We start from the raw sequence: 26,708 nt of genomic DNA on the forward strand, positions 1-26,708 counted from the left end.
CTGACCCAAGTGCATTCCCTCGTGGATTGTGAGCTTGGAGTATATTATCAAGACTGTGTTGAAAATGTAGAGATAGAAGGCGCTTGTTTAGGATTAGATTGAGGGTCTCACCCATCTTCTGATATTTGATGTAAATGCCATGCTAAATTGAAGGACAGAATTACCATAAACCAAGCTCGCTCACTGAGACGGGCACACAAAGGCTTTACTTTGTCTGAGCCTTCTTCAAGGCAGGGATCCACCTACAGAGTGTTGGAGTGAAGCCATTGTGCCCCCCCCCCCCCACACTTCCCTGGCTGGATGGTTGAGGAAGATAGCCCTGAATCTTCATAGATGCCTGGAATTTATGGACTGGCCGACATTCTGGGCCAACTCTGTCATTAAAGATAAGGAGCCTAAGATTGAGAGAGGTGAAGTGACTTGCTAAGGGTGACACGATTCGTAGCTGACCCTGGTCTCTGGGCTCCCTGTTGGCCTGTGTTCCTCACGTCACAATACGTACCTGGCTTCTCTGCAGGAGAGAGGAGGAGGAGGCAGTCTTTTCTAGCATGTCTGTGTTCTTTGTACTTGGCAGGAGCAGCAGAAGCAAAGTGGGGCCAACTGGACCTTGTGACAGGAGCTTGCAATATCTGTCACTTACAAGCTAGGTGACCTTGGGCAGGTTACCTAATCTCCTGTACCTCTACTTTCTTACCTCCAAAATGGGAGCACGACAGTATCTACTTCCTAGGACTTGCTTTGACTCTCGAGGGAGACTCTGCAGGGCACGTAGTAAGCACTCGAGCAAATGTTGTGGCTCTTACCCGTATTAACGCTGTCAGCCGCAGTGCTAACCATCCTCTGACTGAATCATGTGAGGAGGGAGCTCGGGAGACCAATCAGCCTCCAGTGGTTTTCCCTCCACCACCTGCCACGGGCATAGAAACGTCTTCCTGCTTCACTTGTCCCATGTCACGGCTGTGTTGGGGCAAAGGGGTTGGGACCTTCACCTGTGTGGGTTTGTAACTAAAAGCTGCCCCCTCCCTGCATAGTTGGTTTCTTTGCTGTGCATCACGACGTGCCACCTGCCACACAACACTAACTCTTTCAAATAACTTCTCTGTAAGTCTCTCTCCTTGGGTAGCAGGGTCCAACCTGTGTTTTAAAAGCAGTGTGGAGATGCTGGGATGGTGGAAGAAAGAGCCCTCTGTCCCATAAGCCCGTCTGCCCAGGGTGATTCATTCCCGTGTCACATATTTCTAAACTCTCCCTGCTATCCCCAGAGTATTCCTAATCCTGTCTGGCCAGTTCTTCTACAGATTCCTCTGCAGCTTTGCCTGACATCCTCTGAAGCAAGTGTCACTGATGTCTCTATAAGCAGGGGCAAATGTGAATTGTCACCTCTTCTTGGAGAGAAACCATAGACTCTCTGAGGGCCATCCTCCCTACACCAGGGCGTGGGGGATGCATGTGGCTGCTTTCAACCATGACACTTACGGGTATTCTCTCCAGGGGCAAGCTCCTTGTCTCCCGGTCCTACCAGACTTCCTCCTTGTCCCTACCTACAGTGTGTTTGTTTTCTTTTTCTTTCTTCCTAACCAGTTCTTACCCTGAAACCAGCCAGCATTGTCCCGTGGATCAAAACCTCTTGCATTTAAAAATACTGATAAAGGGGGCGCCTGGGTGGCTCAGTCGTTAAGCATCTACCTTCAGCTCAGGTCATGATCCTAGGGCCCTGGGATCAAGCCCCGCATCAGGCTCCCTGCTAGGCAGGAAGCCTGCTTCTCCCTCTCCCACTCCCCCTGCTTGCGTTCCCTCTCTTGCTGTGTCTCTGTCAAATAAATAAATAAAATCTTTTCAAATATTGATAAAGTCCTACAGTATTAGTTTTTGCTATGCACTTAAAATCCTTCCATGCTTGCAGGTAAACCGTAAATGTTGGGATGCAGCTTATAAGGGAAGAGGCCTTAGAAGCCATACCAGCAGGCCCTGGGTCCTATGTGACCCGCTCACATGCATTTTTGTGCCCACACGATTGCCCCGTGCGTGTCCCTGTAGACCACAGGCCAAACTGCAGGATTCTCCCTCTCTAGATACCACCCACCACTTCCTGAGATCCTGACTGTGTCCCATATAACCTTCCAGCCCTGAGTACAGCGGGGGGGGATCCTGGCTGCTCCCCCCACAGCACCACACTCTCTTTTGCCCCTCTCTCCTGCCTGCATTGTTTCTTTACCCATGGGTCTTTTTTCAGCATCTCCTTTAAATCCATGGTATTCTTCAACCAGAAGGATCTACACACCCTCTCGCCATCCCCCCCACATCTCCCTGACGCCACAACCTACCCTTTACCCTTTCACTCAGGCAGCCTGGCTTAAAGTGGATGAGATGTGCAACTCTTGATTTCTCGGGGCAACAACTGATCCAAACTGGACTGGGTCAGAGCCGGGAAGCAAACACTGGCTGTCGCAGATGCCAGAGCAGGGCAAGGTCAACTGTGCTGGGGTTCCCAGGGGCCTGAGGATGCTTCTCCCAGATCTGGACACTAGAGCTGAGTGTCCACAGAGGAGGTGGTCGCGAGGCTGACAGGTGGGAGAGGATAGAGGGTGTCCCAGTCCCATGCGTGAGTGAGGGGCTGCACTCAGGGACTGGGGTGTGTGCTCTGTGGCCCAGGGGAGCTAGGGGTCCAGCACCTCTCAACAGCAGGTACCATTTGCATATCAGTGGATGGGTTTCATGGTGGCTTCGGTCTATGAACTCACCAGATAAATAGGTTAGCCTCTTTTTTGACATTCTTCCTGTTGGAAACTTTAAGTTCCAAACAGCTAAATTGTAAGCACTGCAACCCTTGTCCCCCTTGAGGGCAGGCCTGGGTTTCCACTTCTCTGGGTGGAGGATCAGCTTTCATAGGTCCCGCCCCCACTTCCCCTTTTTTCATTTTTGAACTCCATGATCCAGGGATTCCCCTCTTTGGAGCTATTTAAGCAGAAAGGTGCTGGCAAGAGCAGCCCCGAAGGACTTGTGCCCCAGAGGGAGGCCGCTGGGGGGGCCCGTGGCAGGCGAGGGGAACGTGTGGCTGTGGCCTCCAAGCCCCCATCTGAACTGTGTGTGGTCTTCCTGGGGCCGCTGCATGCGGCAGCTGTACTGTCCCCACACAGGTGCCCCAGGGAAGGATTCCCTGTGTTTCGGATGAGCCTCAGAGCCTACCAGGACCACGGGTTTCTGGAAGGCCTTCACACAGCCTGGTTTTTCCGAGCACCTGGCCTTACTCAGATGAGGCAGCCTCGGGTCTGGATGGCTCACACCCTTGCCCCTCAGTAGACCTGGCTCCTAGTGGGGGAAATTGGAGGCAACGGCTGCCTCCAGAACAGAGGGATCAAGCTTTGCTGCTGGGCCTGCTGAATCTGTTGTTCAGACTCATTTGGGGGGTGCAGCTGGGGAGACACACCTGCCAGTGTTTCCTGACAGACTATGGTTAGAGGACCGAGAGTGGTGTGATGATGTAACGCTGTCCTGGACGTGGACTTCAGACAGCCTTGAGCTTGAACTTGTCTGCAGGAGCTTGGACAAATTCTTCACCTCTGTAAGCCTCCATTTCCTTGCCTGTGAAACCACGTGTTTCCAGAGTCTGGACCAGAAGGCAGGGAGGCTGGGAGGTGCCACATCATGGGTAATCACAATTGACTAACACATAAAACCTGAGTGCTGGACCTGGAACTGGTACCTGTCGCGTAAGGGGCAGCCCCACCTGGTGGGGGGGCAGTGAAAAAGGTCTGACCCCCGTCTTTTGGTCTGAGACCCCCCCGGAAAGCAGAGGCCTCACCTCTCATCAACAGAAGTTGTGCCTGAACCAAGATTGCAGAGAGAAGCTCAGGGCATTAAGTTGTTTACCATGGGATTTTGCGGGTATAGAAAGGAACTGTTCTTCTCCATATTGCTCAAAAAGCCAGTGACTTTCATCTGTGGAACACGGTGATTTTGCAAACTCCGATGAGTTCCCAGAATGCCTTTGTGAGCTTGGCAGTGGATAGCTTTATGGGTGAGGAAGAGAGCGGGCAAAGTAACCTGCCCCACAGCTTGAGGGAGGGGGGGGTTGGCCTCCCCACAGACTCCGGAGAGTTGGTGTCCATCTATGCTTGGTCCTGGCTACAGTTGGACGGTATTTGCTTTCTTGTCTTGGCTTTGCTCAAGCAGCGGTTGATACGGAGACCAGAAACTACCAGCTCTGCTTTCGCTGACTGACAGGATATGGGGCCCAGGAGGGAGGTGGCAAGATAAGTCATTGGTTTGGGGACAGTTTGTGACAGGCCAAAAGCGCTTCCTCAGAGTTTTACAAGGAATCCCCGTGTTCTTTGTGTTACTACCGGTCACTGGCTGACTGTCCCAGAGTGCTTCGGGGCGGCGCCGGCAGAGCCCGACCGTGCCGGGTCCCCATCGGGCAGTGTGGACCTGGCCTTGGCAGGAGTGCCTCACGTGGATGCTGGTGTGCAGGTCCCAGACTTGGCTGTTTAAATACGTCCAGAGGAACCATAAGAGCCGAGCTTCCAAAATGAGCAGCAAGAAGAAATTGCATGGAGGAAGGCGTTTGATTTTACCCACTTTCTCTCTCGCTCTGCCCCTACTCTAGCCCCAGTAGCTGGTTCCTGTGTAGGGGTATTGGGGAAATCCATGCCAGACCTCCAGGAAAAGCAGGCTGCCATTTTTGTGATGTTTCTTATTTCAAAGGCCGAAAGGAAAGCCCTGAGCATGATTGCTTTCCCTGTGCCAAATACGTTTCTCCCCTAAGATTCAAGGCCTTCTGTGTCTACACCCTGAGTGGAAAGGGGAAAGGAGCCCTCACAACCTGCATGCGAGAGTGTGTGCTAGTCCCTTGCAGTTGAGCGGAACCAGCACACAACTCTGCTTGTCTTCTGTGCTGACTTGATTCAGCTGTCTTCTGGGCTAACCCATAGGTGGCCCGGCCTATGCACGGCCACTGGGGTATCTTTCTGCATTTCAGTTTTAGGAAGTCATTCTAATTTAGTGCATGCTGATTGCATAACTCCCAAGAGGTTCCTTCTTTATTGGAACTTTGCTGTTGTTTCCAGAAACCTCCGGTACCGTAATGGGAGGGCGCAGAAAGTCATCTGCTGCCGGCAGGGGCATCTTCGTGGACGTGCAACCTGTGTCATCTCCCCAAGTCCCCATGCTCACAGGGGCCCCAAGGTTGGGGTTTAATGCTGTGCAGTTGCAGTCTTGAAATCCTTAATAGTTTTACCTTTGAATTTATATTTCGTAAGTGAAGTCCAGTAGGACAGTGGAGTGTGTCCCAGGGACTTGGAGCTTCAGCTCCCATGATCCTACTTACTGCCACCTCCCTGCCTCCCCTGCGTGGGTTCTCAGCCCTGCACACTCTGCCCCTGGCAGGGCCCGGACACAAAAGTTGGTGTTAGGTGTGTGCACCCCCTGGCCTTTTGGAACAGGGCATCGTGGCAGTTGTCCCCATCCCGAGCTGGCAGCTCCATGGCCTGTTCAGTGGGTCACTAGACAGGGGCAAGGCTCCCCGCTACCCCTGATCCAGGTACCCGATGCATCCAGACACAGACGTTGTAGTACCCTTGGGGGTCAGCTGTCTGCCGTGGTTGGAGTCCCTGGGAAGAAGAAAGACCTGTCCAGATGGCCCTGCCTGGCCTGGTCACAGCACATCGTCCAGCTGCTGGTGGGAAGGGAAGCCAGCTGTGGGTGGTCGCCTGTGCACGTGTGCACTCATCCCTGGGGCCCCCGGGCGCCTGTGAGGTGCGATGCTCGGCCTGCAAGAATCCTCACAGCTCAGAGACAGAGATGGCATAAGCAGCGGAACAGCCATCGTGACACGCACAACAGCATGAATGTGCTTAATGCCACTGAACTGTACACTTAAAAATGGTGACAGTAGTAAATCTTATGTGTGTTTCATTACAATAAAAAAAATTATACCATATTTAAAAAACAAAAAACACCAGAACAGGTAGAAAGAGACCATGGAAGGAAGGAAAAAGCTGTATATTGAGTACCTTTAATGGCACTTTTTTTTGCTGCTTTTTGAATAGGGGCCCCACATTTTCCTTTCGCACTGAGCCCCAAGTTATATGGCCAGGTCTGCCTTTTGGCCACTCTGTAAAACTGCCTGGTCTTTCCCTTTCAAGGGGCCTGCCCTCAAGTCTTGAAAGCGGTTTGCCGAGCAGACTCTTACCTTTCCTCTCTTCTCCCCACACAGGTCTCCTGTTGGCTGTGTGCCAGGCCCTGGAGAACAGCACGTCCGCCCTGAGTGGTGAGTCCCGTCCCCTGTCCCCTCCATGAGGGATGAGTAGGGGACCGGAGCAGACCTCGGCTGCTGGGTGGAGCCTGCCCTCTAAGCTTCCTGCGGAGCTCCTGCCCTTTCTGCTCATGCAGGGCTGTCCCCTGCATCCCAGGGGCCCAGTTGCACTCCTGAGGGGTCTTCGTTGCAGGAGCAGGGTGGCTGTTCCCCCTCCCCTAAAGGCTTGCCATCTCCCAGCTCTGTTCAGACAGTCCATGTGGGCAAGGGTGCTGGAGAGCTCGGGAACAGCCCCAGTCTTCCAGCTCACATAATCATGCATCTAAAGAGGAGCCCAGATTCCTGAACCCTTTGTCTGCTTCTGCCTGGTGATCTTTGTTTTGTTATTTTATGCGTTGTCTTTTGACATTTCTAGTAATATTTCCCTTATTTCAAAGATCCTAGATCAACATATTGGGAGGTTTGGGCAATGTAGAAGGCAAACGTCTCCTGGTCAGAGTACTGCAGAAGCATCCGCTGTTGCATTGCTTTAGCCTTTGTCTGGGTGCACTCATATTTTTATACAGTTAGTCGTGGTGAGGAAATGATTTTGATTCCTGCTTTTTAAACTCAAGTTTTCAAGTTGTGCATTTCTCCATGTTACTGGAAAGTCTTGAAATTTTTCCTTTTAAAATATCATGTTCAGGGCGCCCGGATAGTGCAGTCAGTTAAGCATCCAACTCTTGGTTTTGGCTCAGGTCATGATCTCAGGGTTGTGAGATCGAGCCCCACTTCGGGCTCCACGCTCAGCAAGGAGCCTGCTTGAGATTCGCTCCCTCTCTCTCCCTCTGCCCTTCCCCCCCCACACACACACTTGGGTGTGCTTGCTCGTGCTCTCTCTCCCTCCCTCAAATAAATAAATAAATCTTTTTAAAAAGGTCATGATGTTCCACTAAAATGGACATGTGTGATTCAATTAAGCATTCTCTTTTGTATATTTATGTTGCCTCCAGTTTAAATTATGATGCTCCCTCTTCATGCCTAGAAGCTTTTCCCTTTCAGATTCTTTCCTCAGGGTATGTCTCTGGGAACACGAATAAATATATTTATGACCCTTGTAACAAATTGCCAGATAGCTACGCCAGCAGTTCACTATTCCCTTGTTGACGGGGAGTGTGTTCCCATCTGTTACTACAGCAGACCCCTGCTGTATCTCCCTAGTTAGGAAGGTGTGTATGGCGGGGAGGGGGGTGGTTCCTATGTATTCATAAATCCTCTAACCAACCGCACAGTGTCCCTGGTACTTTGCTCTTCTCCTCTTCCACACCTTTCCCTCCAAACACACTGGAGGGGATGCTGCCATTCCCACTGGGTACCACTGCTTCTGTGGCCCCACACTTTCCGCCTTGGAGCGCTTATCCTTGCTGCAGTTGGACCCTTAAAGTGTGCAAGCTACTTGGTGGCCCATGATGCCACAGAAGGAAATGCCTTACTTCCTCTGTGTTACGCTTGGCATAGGGGTGTGTCTATCCCAGAGCAGTGCTTCCGAGGTCCAGGGTCTACCAGAATTTCCACTTTTTAATTACCTCCCCTGTCACAAAGGGCTCAGATGTGAATATATTGGGGGTAAAGTGGGGGCATGTGGTTTGTTCCACCACGCTGGTCTCAGAATTGTCCTGTCTCCCTTCCTAGGATGCATTTACCCCCAGGTGCATCCTTAGCCCCTCCTGGTCCTCACTGCCGGACCCAGTAGGCGAGGAGCCAGGTTCTCTACTGAGGCACTTGCAGGTGGTAAGTTGCAGTGATGGCAGATGCTGATCCTACCATCCAGTGATGGCAGATGCTAATGCAGCCAGGTGCTTCTGGTCATTTTACCCTCCTCCCGACCTCCATCCATTCGTACAGACAAGAGAGGCCTGTCCTACCTGAGCCTATTTCATCATGTGTGGCTCCTGCCAGGGCCCTTTGGGGTTTCCCAGTCTCTCCTGGGCAAACATGGGAAGACCTGCTATATTCGTCCCAAAATCACTGTCCTTGCTGCACAGGTGCCCAGCTTCTGTCGCACCCTTCTGGACTTGCTTCTATGAGGATGTCTCTGACATCAGCAAGTACCTGAAGTTTATCCTTCCTCTTTATGATCTGTCTTCACAGAACTTGTCACGCCCTACTGTGTTGCACATTACCCTGTAACGGGCTGCGGGCCGCTCTGTGGCCCAGTGTGGTAGGTGAGAGCGCGGGCAGTGCCACGACTTCCAGCATCGGGGGGGCCTCGAGATCCCCGAGCTGATGGGAGGTCTGTGGAGAAGGGAAGTGGGCTGCCTGTCTGGCCTCTGCATTGCTGTTTGATAGGTCACTTAGCTGTGGGACTTGATGGAATAGCTCTTTCCATTTTTACTTACCCTCCACCCTGCCCCGTTGGACCCAGACAGGAGTCCAGAGAGGGCTGCCCAGGGACCCAAGTCCACATGGCAGCGATGGCGTCAGAGCCGCCTCTCCAAGGGCCAGGGCTTTGCCACTGAATCAGGCTGGTTTGCTTAACTTCCTCTTCCTTTAGGGTGACCTTCCTTCTTCTCGAAGACTCCTCGGGCCCTGGGAGGCCTTGACCACCCCCACTCCGTCCCTGCCAGACATAACTGAAATCCCATCGTGGGTGTAGTGCAAGCCAGCCACACTCACCACCCCCAGCACTGGATTGCGTATTGAACTCCTGCCTGACTCAATAAGTAAAAGTACTGGTGACTGTGTACTAGTGGAAATCTTTATACACAGAAGAGAAATAATAGTGAAATCAATCCCCACACACCCGTCACCCAGCTTCAGCAGTTCGCAGCATGTGCCATTTTTCTTTCCTCTATTCTCATACCATTTTGATTTTCTCCCTTGGCTGGGATAATTTAAAGCAAAGTCCATTTCACTTGTGAATGTTACTTAGAGGTCACAGGTAAGGATTTTTTCTTTTTATGTTCAGCTAGCCACTGCATAGTACATAATTAGTCCTTGATGCAGTGTTCAATGATTCATTATTAAGTACAACACCCCGTGCTCATCACAGCACGTGCCCTCCTCAATACCCATCACCCTCTTAACCTCCCCCCACCCTCCTCCCCTCTGAAACGCCCAGATTGTTTCTCAGGGTCCATAGTCTTTCATGGTTCATCTCCCTCTCTGATTTCTACCCCTTTGGATTTCCCTCCCTTTCCCTATGGTCCTCTCTGCTATTGCTTATGTTCCACATATAAGTGAAACCATATGATAATTGTCTTTCTCTCCTTGACTTCACTTAACATAATCCCCTCCAGTTCCATCCATGTCGATGCAAATGGTGGATATTCACCTTTTGTGATGGCTGAATAATATTCCATTGTGTATGTGTACCACGCCTTCTTTATCCATTCATCTGTTGAAGGGCATCTCGGCTCCTTCCCTACAACCCACCAATTGCACTACTGGGTATTTATCCCAAAGATACAGATGTAGTGAAAAGAAGGGGCACGTGCACCCCAATATTCGTAGCAGCAATGTCCACAATAGCCAAACTGTGGAAGGAGCTGAGATGCCCTTCAACAGGTAAGAACTTCAAAAAAAACAAAACTATTGTCCCATTTCACCAACAAAAGCAACAATAATCCCTTCTTGTTAGATCCTTAAATTTGGAGGGCAGATGAAGCTGCATTCAGTGTTTTGTTGTACTCACTTAATTTGCATTTCCTTTAGTGTTTTCATCTTTTGCTTTCTACTTATATTTCCTTTTGGGTGAACACTGTTTTTGTTAAGTGCGCTCCCTTGTGGACAGGGTGACTGACTGGCACACCTGAGTCCCTCCTAACCCCTTATGCTCTGGCTGTGGGTGGGCTCCCTTACTAAATCCCAGAACTATCCATTTAGGTGTAAAGATGGGCTGTTGGAGAACAGAAGCTATCCAAGGCTTTACCCATGACGTGAATATGCAAGTCTCTTCACTCTAAGGGTTGACAGGAATGAGAAACAGTAATGGATATAAGAAGGTTTTGATACATGCTTTTTTTTTTCTTTAAGATTTTATTTATTTATTTGACAGAGAGAGACACAGCGAGAGAGGGAACACAAGCAGGGGGAGTGGGAGAGGGAGAAGCAGGCTTCCCGCTGAGCAGGGAGCCCGATGCGGGGCTCGATCCCAGGACCCTGGGACCATGACCTGAGCCGAAGGCAGATGCTCAACACCTGAGCCACCAGGCGCCCTGGTTTTGAAACATTCTCATTGCTGGTACTGGGGCACAGGCACACTCGGGATTCAGCTCTAATGTTTTGATGGAGCAGCATGGAGAGAAAATTGCAAACTCTGTGTGCCAGTCAACGGTGGCACATGAACTTGAGGGAACATGGGGCTGACCCCATGTGGCTTTCTTGTGCTTTTGGAAAAAAAAGTTCCATGATCTTATTTCTTGAAAGTTGCCCTTGGCCTTTCTTATTGAGGTTTCATTGTTTTCTTCCAATCTTCCTCTCTCTTGGAGCCCCAAATGTGAAGGGTCAATTATGCCAGAGGCATAGGAAACTGGCATTATTGTTGTCAGTAAATGCTTTTCAGACATCCACTTTGAGTGGGACACTGGAGAAATACATGCCTCAGGCTGAAGGTCAGGAATCTGGGGATTGGGCCCAGCTGGTCTGTTTCTGCCGAGCCCCTGGGCAAGTTGTCAATCTGTCTCCCATTTGGATCTGAGTTTCCTCATCTGTTGGACTCGAATCAGGAATAGCCTATAAGGTTTTTCACATGACCACTCTGATAAATTGGTAGAGATTGCTTGGAAGGCTTTGTTGAGAAGGATTATAAGGCTGCCTTCAGGCTCCTGGGAAATATGGCCATGATCCGTGAGTGTTGCCTGCCATGGACCCTAGGTAGGGAAGCAATAGTGTGACTGCCATGTATTTCATTCTCTTGGAATCAGATGCCCTTTTACACTTAGGTTCTAAAATTCTAGTTGCTGGGACTATACAAACAAGCAGTCCTCCTCCATCCTTGTGCTCAGAGAGCCCACCACACAGGTGAAAAGATAGCATGGGAACTTCTAATGCGAGCCTCATGATGACCTAAAGCCACCTCGGCCTACTACTTAGTGGATGATTTAGGAAATAATTGCTGTGGGAGTCAAGTCAATAGTCTGGGGGTTAAGATAGAAAATTTTTATCTGCTTGGTTGTTAATTTGTAAAGCATGCAGAGAAACCTAGCTGGAGGCAGAAGGAGGGTGGCAGCACCTACAGCTTAGAACATCTGTCACACCCTCCCAAGGAAGGAGTTATGACCTATCTTCAAAAGGCACCTTTTAATGTCCCTTCAAAGGGATAGAACGCAGCCGGTTAAGTTGTTGGGTGGCTCCTTGCTTAACCCTCTGAAATGTTATGCATTTCCCAGGCCGCCCATCTGGTTCTCATGTTTTCATGAGACTCACTGTAATGGCCGAGGGGTGTGGTGAGGCCCTTGCTCAGACACCTGGCTGCGGGCTCTGGGCTTCCCTCTGCCGTCTGCCTGGCTCGATTTGCACGCCTCTTGAAACCTCTGATCTCCTTCCTCTAGTCTGTGTCTACCACCACCCAGCTGGAATCGGGGAGTGTTTGAAGGCTTGCTTCAGGGAGGGTCTGGGAGACTTTTCCGAGGCGGTGGTGAAAGAACGTGGCGAAGATGTTATGCGGTGATGGTATTCATGGGGAAGGTCACCATGCTGACCGGCCTGGGGAGATGGTGGTCAGATTTGGGTGAGGACATTGGGCTTAACTATGTAGAGAGGGTGAGCTCTGGCTGGGGGTGCACAGAGGGAGGGAAATCAGATCGTAGGGAAAAGTCTTTGAAGGCATTACTTGTGTGGGAAACAGGTAGAACGTGGGTCAGCCAGCAAGCAAGAGATCTGTTTATTGCTCATCTCACCTAACAAAAGCTTTTCAGAACTGCAAACTGCTTCCCCATTCCATTGTCTAGTGTTTTCCCACGTGGAGCTGAAGTCATTCTAAAATTAGAAGGCTCACGTGTTCTACGCAGGTACATGGTTCACTGTTCCAAATATGTGTCTGTAGCACAAGAGATGTGGGAATGCCTGGGTACAGGAGAAAAGTACATACACCTGTGTGTGCTGGGACTTCCTTGTTTCAGAGACTATTTGGAGGAATGTAGGACCTCACGAGAGAATGAGGGATTCTTTGCTTTCCTCTCTAGGATTTATCCTTGTTGTCCAATTCCTCGTTTCACCTTTTACTTTTTGCAAAAGAAACTATGCTGGATGAGAGAGAAGTTTGCTCAGGGTAGCAGACTGACCATAGGATGTGGAATCCATGATTATAATTCTGACTCACTAGCTATCTGACCTTAGTAGAGCTCTTCAACAGCCCTGAACCTCAGTTCCCCATCAATAAAATTAAGGTGTGGGATTAGGCAGTATCTTTTCAAACCATGAGTCACAAAATCACTTCAGTGGGTCAGAGCCAACATTTTTTAAAAAATGAGATTGGATAGCTTAGAACAGAGAATTTCAGAGTACATTATATGAAGGAAGATCAAGGAATGATTCATGATATTCTTGTTTTAATTATGAACGGACTTCTATCGACTGGCATTCTGCATCATTTATGTGTATAAACTGTACCTGTATTGCACCCTTTATAATTTCCAGGTCTGATTTCTTTAGTGTAAGAACTTAGACACTAAAGTGCCATAAATCTTTCTAGACCTATACATTCCCCCCTCCACATAAACCTAATTTTTCATAGTTGTCTTGTTCATCTCTAATTTAAAGCAGTTCTTTTAATCTATTCACCTTCAACGAGTCTTTCCAAAACACTCAACTTATAATAGAAACAACAGCTTAGGCACAGATATTTCATTAGTTTATGTAATATGTAATTACGTTACGTAAATACATAAATGAGCACAACTAACATAAACAGGTTTGGGAACAAAACACAAATGTCCTCCTGGTAAATAGCTTAACTGGTAAAAACAGAAATGGGCTGGTAAGCCAGACTAGCCAACTTACTAAGTTTTTGCATGCTGAGGGCACTGGTCTTGATGTTTCTAAGAGAGGATGGCACTGAGTAAATCAGGAGCTTGGTTTAGGTTGTGAGCCCAGTTAAGAGACCATCTGCCATCTTTGAAAGAAGCAAGGCAGGTGACACAACTTGTGGATTTTTAACAAATCAAGGCCAGTAGAAGCCTTACTGTTCTCCCACTTTTTAGTTTTGGACATTTATTTAGCACACATTTATTAAGTACTACCTCCTCCCAGGTACCCTGGGGTTACACATGAGAATTAAAGAAGCCCCTGCCATCAGAAGGCATAGGATCAGGCAGATAATGTGGATGCTCCTTACATCTCAAAGTAAAGCATAAACATAGATAAAGCTGTGATCTATCAAGATGGATTTCTTTGAAGAAAACACCTGCTTTTACTATATTCAGACTTCCAACCTACACTTTTTATTCTTTGTTGAATTGGGTCTTGCTCTTTTTTTTTTTTTTTTTTCCTGCATCTACTGTGAGGATGAAGACCATTGCCAGCCATCACTCCACAGAAAACCATCAACATCTCTCTGAAGGGTCCCATTGTTATTGTGAAGGGCCCCAGAGGAGCCTGCAGAGGGACTTTGGTCACATCAGTGTAGAACTCAGTCTCCTTGGAGGGAAAAAGAAGAGGCTCCGGGTCAACTAACAGTGGGGAAATAGGAACAGACTACAGTCCACACTATCTGTAGTCACATACAGAACAGGATCAAGGGCGTTACACTGGGCGGCCATTGCAGGATGAGGGCTGTGTATGCTTACTTCCCCACCAGTGTCATTATTCAGGAGAATGCTTCTCTTGTAGAAATCCAACATTTCTTGGGTGAAAAATACATCCACGGGGTTTAGACGGGGCCAAGAGTAGCTGGCTCGTTTAGTATCTCAAGCCTGGAAAGATGAGTTCATTCTTGAAGGAAACAACATTGAACTTGTATCAAATTCACCGTTTTGATTCAGCAAGCCACAACAGTTAAAAACAAAGATAGCAGAAAATTTTTGGATGGTATCTGTGTTTCTGAAAAAGGAACAGTTCAGCAGGCCGATGAACAAGATCTAGGTTGTCCAGCTACAGGAACAGCAAGATGCCAGATGATTCCTCAGACTTAGGATATTTTAAAGATGCAGTAAAAGCCGTATATTGATTTGAAAGGAAAAAAAAAAATTGCATCTTGCTCAGTTTGGCCCGTGGTGCTGGGCTGGTTTTCCATGCGATTGGTCATTCTTCTGACTCTGCCAGGCACCCTGTGTTGCAAGAACAGAACCCGACTACACAGCAGCATAGGTAAAAGGGGTTGATTTTTAAGTAATCTGGCCTCACAGAGTCCCTGGAAATGCTGCACAGGCTGGCCCTGAGGCGTGCAGGAACCAGAGGGACTGCAGGGATCTCAGCTGTGGCCGTTTGTAAACCCTGTACCTACCGCGGAGAAAATTCTGTAACAACTTGTTCCATCTCTGTACCTCTTCGCCCATAGTCTCCAGAGAGAATCAGATTGGTCTGTCTTCCTCGGTCAATCGGTCACCCAGCTGCTGTGGCCAGGTTGGGAGGGGTATTATCTCTGGCTAATGGGAATATAGGTGGTTTCATTTCCTTTGTACTTTCCTATTTTTCTGCCACATCAGCAATGAGCATATTTTAATACTATAATCAGGAAAAAAGGGGTGGGGGCTCTATTTTTCAAGGAAAGAAAAGGCAGTCTCTGGGACGCCTGGGTGGCTCAGTCAGTTAAGCATCTGCCTTCGACTCGGGTCATGATGCCGGGGTCCTGAGATCGAGTTCCACATCGCGCTCCTTGCTCAACGGGGAACCTGCTTCTCCCTCCCCGCCTGCCGCTCCCCCAACTTGTACTCATGTGCGTGCTCGCTCGCTCGCTCTCTCTCTGACAAATAAAATCTTTAAAAAAAAAAAAAAAAAAGGCAGTCGATGCTGTCTGCCCGCAGGTCAGTCTCCTGTCTTGCCCAACGACCACGGTGGTCACTGAGGGTCAGGCTGTTTCTGAAGCACAGGGACCTGCCCTCCCGGCCTGCTTGAGGGCTGCCTGGTCCTTGCAGCTTGAAGCCCACACCTTGCTCCCCTACACGGCAGGCCCTCTAGGGACCTTGCTGTCTGGAGAGATGGGCCCTGATCCGACAGTCACCAGTTCACCTCTCAGTTCTGGGGATGCTTCTCCAGACTCTTCTCTAATAGCCCTTTGGCTCCAGATCTTCATCTACTTTGCAGAAACTCAAAGTGCCTGACACCTCTGGGTTTCCCCAGAGAAATTGTGTCTTTCTGGGCGGTGGGCTCAGTCTCTGGAATGTGAGTATTTGGAACTAGACAGGCTAAGTTCAAATTCCACCTCTGCTACTTATTAGCTGTGAGACCTTAAGTAAACTACTTAACCTCTCTGTACCTCAGCTTCCCTACTTATAGCATAGGAATCTACTAGTATCTGCTTGTAGGGTTCCTCTGAGCGTTAAGAGCTTCTGCGTGGAGCACTTGGAGCCGTGTTGCGTAGACAGTAGGCGCTCCAAGTGCAAACCGCCGCAGCTTCCTTGCTCACTAGGTTGTTGGTGACGCGCATATTGTGAAGCAAGACCTGTGCCTTCATGCTGCTTTATCACCTCAGTTCTGTCCTGAGGCAGTGTCGGTGTGCGGAAGAGCCATCCTGAGGACAGCTGAAGCCCAGGTTCCTGAGCTGTGACATGTTCCTATTCCAGAACTGACTTTCTGGGGTTTTTTTATTCAAATTCAATTAGCCAGCATATAGTACATCACTAGTTTTTGATGTAGAGTTCCATGATCAGTTGCATATAACACCCAGTGCTCATCACATCACGTGCCCTCCTTAATGCCCGTCATTCCCTGGAGAGCCTGGGAAACAGAATAAAAAATCTCAGAACCCAGCCCATCACCTCAAAAGATCCTCGTTCTCATTAGCTTTGCTGGCATGAAATGGTGACCGTGGCAGCTTGGGGTAAGGCGTCAGCTTTGTTTTCTGAGGGCCCAAGCCCAAACCTCCAGCTTTGGAATTTGGAAACTGCCCGGAGGGTCCGATTATTTACTACAGAAGGGCCCTCTCACTCTTCTAATTCAGCCCGGCTCACATGTCCTCCTTAGCGGGCTCCGTAGCTGTTTGATCTGCGGGTCCTTCCGAATCTCTCTTCTTAGCTTCCTGACTTGAAAGTTATGACCTACTCTTCTATCAGAATGTGTGGTGGGAGGTGATTTCTCACATCTGGACACTTTTTTCCACCAGGCTGCATTGATTAAAATGTTTCCTAAATACCACAGCACTCTAGCGCTAAACAAGGGGAAAATCGGGTAAGATGAAATAGAGTATAGGCCCCAGTTCTGTTCACATGCTGGTGCCATGTAGGCCGGGGTTCAGAAAGAGGACATTTTTCTTCCCAGCTGTCACTTGGCAGCCTGGCTAGGAATCTCTTTTTCTGGGCCTTTTTCCATCCTGACTTTGAGGGGCTTGGGATATAATGAACATCTCTCCTTGCCTTACACAGTAGATCTCAGAAGGCATTCATGGAATCTTGAAAGTGGAAGCTGTTAGATCTTACTATGAAATCTGCCACAAATGAATCTTCCTGGTGTTCTGAGGCATGACAAACGGAAATCTAATCATGAATCACACAACACTCCATGGGAGGCTCACCTGTTAGGGAAACACAGCCCACCATAGTGAAAGGCTCTAGAAACCTAGGTGCACATCTAACCAAGTGATAACCGTATTGCATTTGTCACTGCAGGCAATTTTGCAGGGATTTAACTCCAAGTTAGTACTTCCCAACCTTTTCCAGAATAGAGACCCAATTTGAACATTGAAAGGGTGTGATATACCACAGTGAGCGATCATCTCACACCAGTCAGAACGACTGCTATCAAAAGACAAGAAATAAATGTTGGTGAGGATGTGGAGAAAAGAAACTACTGGTGGGAAAGCAGGTAGATGCATCTCTGTGTTCATTGCAGTGTTACAATAGCCAAGATATGGAAACAATCAAAGCGTCCATTGATGAAAGAATGGATAAAGGTGTTTGTGTGTGTGTGTGTACACATAGTGAAATACTATTCAGCCATAAAAAAGAATGAAATCTTGCCATTTGCAACAACATGGATGGACCTTGAGGGTATGATGCTAAGTGAAATAAGTCAGACAGAGAAAGACAGTACTGTATGATTTCGCTTATATCTGGAACCAGATTGGTGGTTGCCAGGGGGGAGGGCATAGGCGAAATGGGAGAAGGGGTTCAAAAGGTACAAATTTCCAGTCCCAAATAAGTCATAGGGTTGTAATGTACAGCATGGGGAATAGAGTCAATAACATTGTATTTCATATTATGTGACTTTGTGTGGTGACAGGGGACACTAGACTTACATAGTGAGTGTTTCATGGTGTACACATTTAGTCAGATAGGTGCTTCCTAAAGGAATCTTTTCATAGATTTCTCTGAAATGACTGTTATTAGGCTTGTGAAATGCAGAGAACTAAACCTGTAGGACCCCGAGGTCACAAAGTCCACGTGGATGAAAACACAGTCGTCCCTGTCTTGTGTGTGGTGCTCCGCATTTGCTAGCTGCCTGGGGTGTGTATCCGGTGGGGGTGGTTCTCACGTTATTCTCTGAGTTTGTGCTTTCCTTGATGTCAGCTTCTCGTTAGCAGGTGAGGGAATTATGCCTTTTTCATCTACTTCAGTTTGGCTTGACGGAAATGTGCTTAAAAATGAAGATCAGGGGGCACCTGGGTGGCTCAGTTGGTTAAGTGTCTGCCTTCGGCTTGGGTCATGGTCCCCAGGTCCTGGGATCGAGCCCCACATCGGGCTCCCTGCTCAGCATGAAGTCTGCTTGTCCCTCTCGCTCTGCCTGCTGTTCCCCCTGCTTGTGTGCGCTGTCTCTCTCTCTCTCAAATAAATAAATACAATCTTTAAAAATGAAGATCAGGTGAATCTGACAGCACGCCGGTGGCGGTATGGGCTAGAGCCAGACAGCCAGGGTTCAAGCCTGAACTGTGCCCCTTGGGGACTGTGGGCTCGGGCGAGTTCCTTAACCACTCTGTGCCTCTGTTTCCCCACCTGTAAAGTGGAGACAACCGCCGAGCCTACCTCATAGGGTCACGATGAGGATTCAACGAGATGACGTGTGTAAAGCATTTGAACTGTGCCGGGTGCACGGGAAGTTCTGTGGAAGCATCTGTTACCTGAATCTTTTTGTTTAGATTGACAAAGCTAGAGTAAGAAAGCAGTAAGCGTCATGTGAGGAAAGGTGTCTAGAGTACCAAGATGGCCTGAGCCAGTTGGTGGCAGGGACGTGATTAGAGTTGGAGAGACAGGGCCGCGGCGGCAGGGTCAGCCTCACGACTCCGTGCTCAGGGGCGTGCCCTTGACACAGAGCGGGTCAGAGAAAGCCCCACTCTGCCCCTGGCAAGCGGTGTTACGAAACCTGCCACTCCAGTAGATGCCGACAAATGCAGCTTTGCTTTCAGAACCACAGTACCCAACGCAGAGGAAGCAATCTGCCCCTTCTGTGACAGGGGAAGCGTGGGATGGTGTGCTCTATTCTGGGCAGGGAGATTTAGGAGGAACAGGGGGAAATGGGAGAGAGCCACCAGGCGGAAAGGCTGGAGGCTAGCCAAGGCACCCGCGGATAGAAAAGGAAGGTCGAGAAGGTCTTGGCTTCCTGTGCGAAGGGCCCAGCGCAGGTCACGGGACCCCAGAAGTGAAAATGGTGTGGTCACTTGCTTGCGGAATTCACATTCTCACTGGCTACATGGCAGCCCTTGGACACGCTTGTTTGCAGTATGAACTGGCTGCTCTCACTTCATGGGCAGGGTTCAGGGAGAAGCTGATGATCACATGTGGGGACTATTTATAGTGATTTATATGAGAACAGTGTGCTCCTAATTCCCCTTTTACTTGAAATGATTTAAGAATCTTAAGTGGGAGCATAGGTTCGAGATGCATAAAGATAGGGAAATAATTAGTCAGTTAGACTGAGAGTATACCTAATTGAGGAGCCAGAGCTGTTGGGATTCAGTGGCTCTTAGGATTAACCATCCAGGTAAAAACATGGAAGAAAATTGTATCTTTTCAAAAAAAAAGAAAAAAATAGTTCTTTGGTACCCTTGAGAAAGAGGATATTATACTGAAGGGATCTTGGGCCCAATTTGAGTTAAGTCCAGCTTTCTTTCTGCCAGTATTTTCATGTTAAGAATACTTTAATATCCTTGTGATTGAATGTGAGGCCTGACTGCAGAGGGCTGTGCTGGGCATCAGAGACAGACAAGGGACAGTCCCTGCCCTCAGGGCCCTTAAGTGTGGGGGTGAGCAATAGAACTGCAAAGGGTCACTTGAATTAAATGACTGCCCACCAGAGTTATAAATAGAGCAGGGTTAGGAAGGGCCAAGCAAAGGCTGGGCTCTGCCTGAGGGGACTGAAGAAGGCGCCCTGGAGGGTGTCTTTACTCTGTGCTCTACTGCTTGGAAGGTCTTGCTGTTCAGGAACCATTTCAGCAATGACAGGGGGCTTGAGGATGTGTTTAGAGGATCCCGACTGGTTTAGAATCCAGGATCTCTTATCTGTGAACCATGGAAAAGAGTAAGGCCTCCAGACCATTTTTCAACAAGTTAGACTTAATAGTTTTTTTTAAAGATTTTATTTTGAGAGAAAGAGTAGAGCGAGACAGTGCGCACAAGCGGTGGGGAAGAGCAAAGGGAGAGGGAGAAGCAGGCTCCCTGCTGAGCAGGGGCCCGACTTGGGGCTCGAACCCAGGACCCTGGGATCATGACCTGAGCCGAAGGCAGACGCTTAACTGACTGAGCCACCCGGGTGCCCCAAATTTAATATTTGTTAAGGGTTCTGCAATGTGGTGAAACGTCTAGGCCTCCTATTACCCACGTACACCTTGGTGTGCCTTGTGCCACATTTGGCCTCCCTAAAAGGATGAAGGGCACTTTTGACTAGGACAGAGCAGAGGCGGCACCAGACAGCCTGTTCTCACTGTGCTTGAAGGAAGGAGCTCCACTGAGCAGGTCTTGCTCCCTGCTGGTCACTCTTCAAGTTAAAATTACCAACCTTGGTAAAGAGTGTTGGGACTACAGAGCTGTCCAAATACTTCCTCTTACAAAAAGTCTTCAGAGGTGTGTTTTTGCCATGAATACTGCAGATTGACTTACTTTGTTGAACTTAGCTTAAGTAGTATAATCTGTGAGTAAATATAATCCCCCCGAACCAGGATGTTGTTTGGGGAGAGGGCTGGGACAATGACAGTATTTTTAAATATCACTGTATTTTTGTTGGTGTTTGAAGGCTTATATAGTTAAAAAAAATCTGGCACAAGGAGGATACTGAGTTCGTGTTTTCTTTTTAGGTGAATGAGTGCCGAATGCTCAGTGTGTCCTCCTTGAAAAAAGTGTATCTTTTTTTTTTTTTTTTTTTTTAAGTAAGCTCCACACCCAACTTGGGGCTTGAACTCGCGACCCTGAGATCAAGAGTTGCATGCTCCACTGACTGAGCCAGCCAGGCGCCCCAGAAAAGGATTTCTTTCGAAGCCTCTGGCAGCTGCCTAGAGCAGCACTGTTCAGTACTGCGGCCACGAGGGGCTATGGAGCCCTTGCCAGATTGAGGTGTGCTAAAAATATCAAATATACACCGGACTTGGAAGACTACTTCCTCGTTCTTCTTTTTAAGAACTCTCTTATTAATGTTTATATTGGTGGTTTAGTGAAATGACACTGTCTTGACTATATTGGGTTAAATATTCAAATCAGTCTCTCACACACACACACACACACCGCCCAAGGTGGCTTCTAGAAAAGTGTAGCATCACCTATCTGGCTCACATTTATTTCTGCTAGACAGCACAGCTCTAGAACGGTGTGGCACCTTGGCTCCCTCTCACTTCACTTCCCTCCATCCTGGGGCTTTCCCTGAATGCCAGCCCCTTGGGCCCTCTTCTTCTCATCTGTCTCATCCAATATTTTGCTGCAGCCCAGCTGTCTGGTGCTTCCTTGTAGAGCTGTATCTGTGAGAACGCTCCGCTTGGGCAGGGTTGACCTGTCCTTCAAGATCTAGGCCATACGTCTCCCCTTTCAGAAAGCTGCTCTGCCTGTCTTTGGGCAAAACTAATTTATTCCTCTTCTGTCTCCATCGCTTTGTTTTTTAAATCTTTAATATTTCCCCCTACTGCCTTCTCTTTTATGGTGAACTCTTGAGGAATGGGAACTGTCTTCTTCATCTGTTTATGAATTAAATATTTAGTGCCTAACACAGATGAGTGCATGGCAAAAGTTGAAAGAATCAATGAATCTTCTCTCTCTGAGCTTGCCAATTTCTGTATAAAGACATGAAACATGGGGCACCTGAGTGGCTCAGTTGGTTAGGCATCTGACTCTTGATTTCAGCTCAGGTCATGATCTCAGGGTCATGAGATCCAGCCCCATGGTGGGCTCCATGCTCAGTAGGGAGTCTGTTTGAGATTCTCTCTTCCTCTGCCCCTCCCCAACTCTCTCTCTCCCTCTCTCTAAAAATAAATAAATATTTAAAAAAGACATGAAACACACACACAAAAGACATGAAGCACAGAAAGTTAACACAGCATTGGGCTTGCTCTAAGTGGAGGCCATAGGCTGCTAGCGTGAGAATCACCTAGATGCTTATAAAAATGAATATCCCCAGACTTCAGACTGACAGGCTCAGTCAGGACATGTTAGGTTGTGCCGCAGTGACAAATGTCATTACCTTAATAGCAAAAGTTTAATTCTCAAAGTCCACTGTGGGCCCTGGGTCACTCTCCAGGGAAACTGATGATTCAGATTAGACCTTCACAGGAGCGAGGGGGGTGTAAGGTCTAGTGCCCGTCGTTGACACTCTTACCCAGGTATGTGTCACTTTTCAGTGTTCACGTTTCATTGCCTGAAGCACTTTTATGGCTATTCTAAAATTCCAGGGGGTGAGGAAGACCAAGTTCTCTGTGTGCCTAGAAGTAGAGGTATGTGTATATTGCTGCACAAGCTTAATGTACATCTCAAAGGTGAGGTCCAGGAATCTACATTTTTAACTCCCTTGGTGATCCCTATTCACACTATAATTTGAGAACCATTTGGAAGGACCGGAGTTTTCAACCTTAGCTGCTCATTAGAATTACCTGGGGAATTTTAAAAACACTGATGCCCTGGCCCTACCCGCCACCGCCCCCGCCAGAGATCCTAATTCACAGGGGCGGGGGGAGAGTCAAAGCATCAGTATTTTTTCAGTCTTCCTAGGGGATTCTAGTATGCACCACAGGTGTAAGGAAAAGAACAAGGGCCTTTGAATCCTGACTGTGATACCGGCTGAGCAAGGCTCAGTTTGCGTATCTGTGAATAGCAGTGAAGATCAAACAAGTGTGAAAATCTTTGTCAGCTACAGTATTGAAGAAATATTGGCCATTATTATACACTGGCAGGTGTGGACATTTACATAAATAGGATTTGTACACATGCCATTTACTCCCCCCCCCACCCCCCACACACACACTCACACAAAGCCAGGAAAAGAAGGAAAGTGTCCTCCACACCTCTGCATCTGCCTCCTCCTACAGTCAGTAAATGGCCGGTCCCTTTTCCCTCCCTTCTGCCGATCTTAGTGACAAAGGAGAGAAAAGCAAGGGAAAAAAACTCCTTCCCTGCCTCTGTTTTCCTCTCCCTGACCTGTGGCAAGCCCTTAGCCCTTAGGTTAGGGCTTTCGTTCCACCATAGCCTTTCCCAGGCCTCTTCCCTTCGCTCTCCCTTTTGGTCTGAGACTTGTAATCTGCTACAGCCCTATTTCCTACCTCTTCCTGTAGCTCATTCCCCACTGACACCCCAGTCCCATGCCAGGACAGACAGCAAGCACCTGGGCCCTGGGGGAAGCCCCTTCCTGCTCCCTCATGGGTTGGGCAGCATAGGAAATCCATAGCCCCAGGACATGGGTCTCCAGGGCGTTGTCCCATAGCAATATCATTGGGACTGGCAGATTCGACAGCGCTCAGGATGAGCAGTAAGGTATGCGGTAGGTCACACCCGCTTTTGTGAGCTGGTCTAGCATTCTCACCCACTCTTTGTAATATCTTGTTTCCTATAGTTTAATATTTAGTGTTAAGTTAGATCCTGAAATCCAACCAACTAGCTTACAAACAGCTTCTTGAAACACTCCTGTTCTGTAACCTGGAAATTGCCTCAGAAGTCGGTTTTCTTTAGTTATAAAAATACCACATTGGCTCTCTTCTATTGACACAGCTAAGAATCAATAAGCTGTTTTTAATTATTTTTCCTCTCGTGTCCAACAGTTTTCAACGCAGAACAATGCAAGAGTTCCTCGCAGGAAATAAATGCAATTTATAAAAATGTAGACTTGTGCATTTGATAGGAATCGTGGGCTTATAAAAGGATCGGAAGAATCCCTTGGCCTACACAGCTATGATATAGATCCTTTGAAATGATTCTTCCTGGTATGACTAATACCATTGAGGTCCTTGGCCATGGAGACTATACGTCCAACATCAGATTATAGGCCATCCCAGCCTGTTCAAAAGCTGGAGCCCATTTCCTACCTACCTAGTAGCCTGAGCCTCATCCCCACCATGGGCTCTTCATCAGAAGTTGACAGGGCTGGAATGGAACTTGCCCAAAGGGGAAGATGCCTGAGGAGCTCGGCACCTCGTCAGCAGGGATCCCCGGTGCAGCTTTTCTGTATGTCCGCCTCCCACATAGGAGGTGCAGTTGGTGTCTTTTCATTGATTTGTGCATGGCGTTAGGTCTAGAAGCGGTATTAGAGACTCACTGAATTAAACAAATGCTTAGCCATCTTAAAATGAGCCTCTGTATGTCTCTGTGGTATACCTTCTTGCAAATGAGATAGTGAACATGTAGTTGAGTTTCTGGTTTAAATGGCAACCCAATGCAGTATCTCCCGTGTCCCCATCAGTTATAAGAATAGCAGAAGCAGTGTGCATTAAAGCAAGACCCAGGCACGTCTTGCCCCAAGAGTCCCTGCCACACGCAGCCCCTCCCTCTCCAGCTGCAGCTCACAAGTCCCTCCTTCTTCCTCTCTCTGCTCCAACTCTCTGGCCTCCTCTTCTTCTCTATCTCTCGGCTTCGGCACTTGCTGTTCCTTCTGCCTGGGGTGCTTTGCCCTGTTTCCCCCATACCAGACTCCTTTGTGTCCTTCGGGTCTCAGATCTGCTTCCCCTTCTCAGAGAGGTCTTGCTGAATGGTGACCTCCCACAGCAGCTCTCTGCCACACTTCTGTCCGTGTCCTTCCTAGCGCTCACTGCTGTCTGTCACGATTTCATGGTTTCATTTGTTTACTCATCATTTGCCTGCCTCCCCCAGTAGACCTAAGTTCCTTGAGTGACCTTGTCTGTCTGGCTCATTCATGTATCCCCAGCATCCAGCACAGTGCTTGGCACGCAGGAGGTACTCGATATTTGAGTGAGTGAGGGAATGAGTACCGACATGGCCCAGTGCTTTCCATCACCACGTTTTTGTAACATTCACTATCGATACATGAGGGAACTATGGCCCAGAGGGTTGCGGTGGCTTGTCCAAGGTCAGAATTAGTAAAAAGAGCTGTGATTTGATCTCCGTTTACCTGCCTACAAAAGTGTGTGCCAGAGTTGGGCCTGAGGTTACAATTCAATCTTAAATTTTTGCCTTATTCTGTACCTTGGTAGATTTATTAGTAAGAAGTATTTTGCTTATTCTTGTGGCTCAAAACTTTTTGTCCATGGCCTATGGAAAAGGCATCACTTCCCACAGTTTTGTGCAAAAGAACTTGGTAGTAACAAGGAAATACTCCAATGGAAGCATATTTTGGAGAGAGTCATAGACATCTACTTGAGCGTGGAGATTTTGGATGATCCTTATTTGAGAAGGATGGTAGGTTCTTCAAGTCTAATTTTTGGAAAACAATAAAAATAATTGTGACAGAAAACGGAAAGCAGGGCCAAGCTCCAGACACCATTGATGACACTCTGGCAGCAACACTTCCCCCAGTGGCAGGAGCTTCAGAGGTTCACACATGAGGGTGCGGGGGCACCTCTGCAGTGTTGCTGAGATCTGTGCAGCAGAAGACTTTTTAGACTAGAGGACTGACAAAGGGTGCTCAGTAAACTCTGGTTGAAAAGGAAATACATTAGTGCTTTTACAAACTATGTAATTATATACCTGGGAAACACAAACTACCAGAATGCCTATTAGAAATATTAAGAGTATTTAGTAGGGTGCAAGTAAGAAAATAAACTATCAGTGGTTTTCCTATAAACCATCAATAACCAATTAAAAATATACAGGTGAAGATCACCTTCAAAATAGTGGTGAAATACCGGGGCGCCTGGGTGGCTTAGTCGGTTAAGCGTCCAACTCTTGATTTTGGCTCAGGTCATGATCTCAGGGTCCTGGGATTGAGCTCCACATCATCAGGCTCCAAGCTCAGTGGGGAGTCGGCTTGAGATTCTCTCTTCCTCTCCCTCTGCCCCTACCCCACTCAAGCTTGTGCATGCTCTCCCTCTCTTTCTAAAATAAATCTTTTAAAAAAAATAGTTGTGAAATATGGACTGTGTAGGAATAGACTTCAAAAGATGTTCAGAATCTATTTGAAGAATACCATAAATCTTTCTTTTTTTGATAATTTGACTAAATAGAGATCTGTGCCTCAATAGGAAAGTGTAATATTATAAAATTGTCAGTTCTTCCCATTATTTCTTTAGAAACTTGAGTTCTAGGGGTGCCTGGGTGGCTCAGTCGTTAAGCGTCTGCCTTCGGCTCAGGTCATGATCCCAGGGTCCTGGGATCGAGCCCCACATCAGGCTCCCTGCTCAGCAGGAAGCCTGCTTCTCCCTCTCCCACTCCCTCGCTTGTGTTCCCTTTCTCGCTGTGTGTGTGTCTCTCTCTCAAATAAATAAATAAAATCTTTAAATAAATAAATAAATAGGGAACCAATCAGAACATTGAAGACTGAAACCATAAAAGAAAATAGGTACATAAAAATAAACAATTTTCTGACCATCACCCCCCCCCAAAGAAACCACTATACAGAAAACCCACAGGCAATATTTGCCAATATGTGAATCCTAAAGAGGAGTCCTTTCTTTCATAACAAAATACTCTTACAAACCAATAACAAAACTTTTAACACACCAATAACAGAACAAGCAAATTATTTGAATAGTTAAGTCACAAAATGACAACTGTGACCAACAGACATTGAAAAAGATATCTAGCCTCGCTAGTCATCGAAGAAATGCAAATTAATGTGAGATACCATTTTCATTAATCAAATTAGCAAAGATAAAACTAAGTGTTGGTGAACAAAGTAGATAAGGTTGGAGACTTGTATTTTTGGATGCGTAAATTGTTACAACTTGTATGAGAGCCATTTGGTAGTACTCATCATAAGGCTTTAAAATGCCCTGCTTACCTGTTGACCCAGAAATACCACTTCTAAG

General features: G+C 47.8%; 1 protein-coding gene across 2 annotated transcripts in view; it reads left to right on the plus strand.

Annotated features, from left to right (window-relative positions):
* TGFA (transforming growth factor alpha) overlaps positions 1 to 26,708 on the plus strand; it is a 105,508-nt gene that overhangs the window by 31,701 nt on the left and 47,099 nt on the right. For both annotated transcript variants that reach the window (XM_032410792.1, XM_032410793.1), the window contains exon 2: positions 6,215 to 6,268. In XM_032410792.1, coding sequence (XP_032266683.1) covers positions 6,215 to 6,268 — 54 coding nt within the window. The remainder of the gene's footprint in view (positions 1 to 6,214; positions 6,269 to 26,708) is intronic.

Source organism: Phoca vitulina, unplaced genomic scaffold, assembly GCF_004348235.1.
Source record: "Phoca vitulina isolate PV1807 unplaced genomic scaffold, GSC_HSeal_1.0 scaffold12, whole genome shotgun sequence".
Lineage (NCBI taxonomy): Eukaryota > Metazoa > Chordata > Mammalia > Carnivora > Phocidae > Phoca > Phoca vitulina.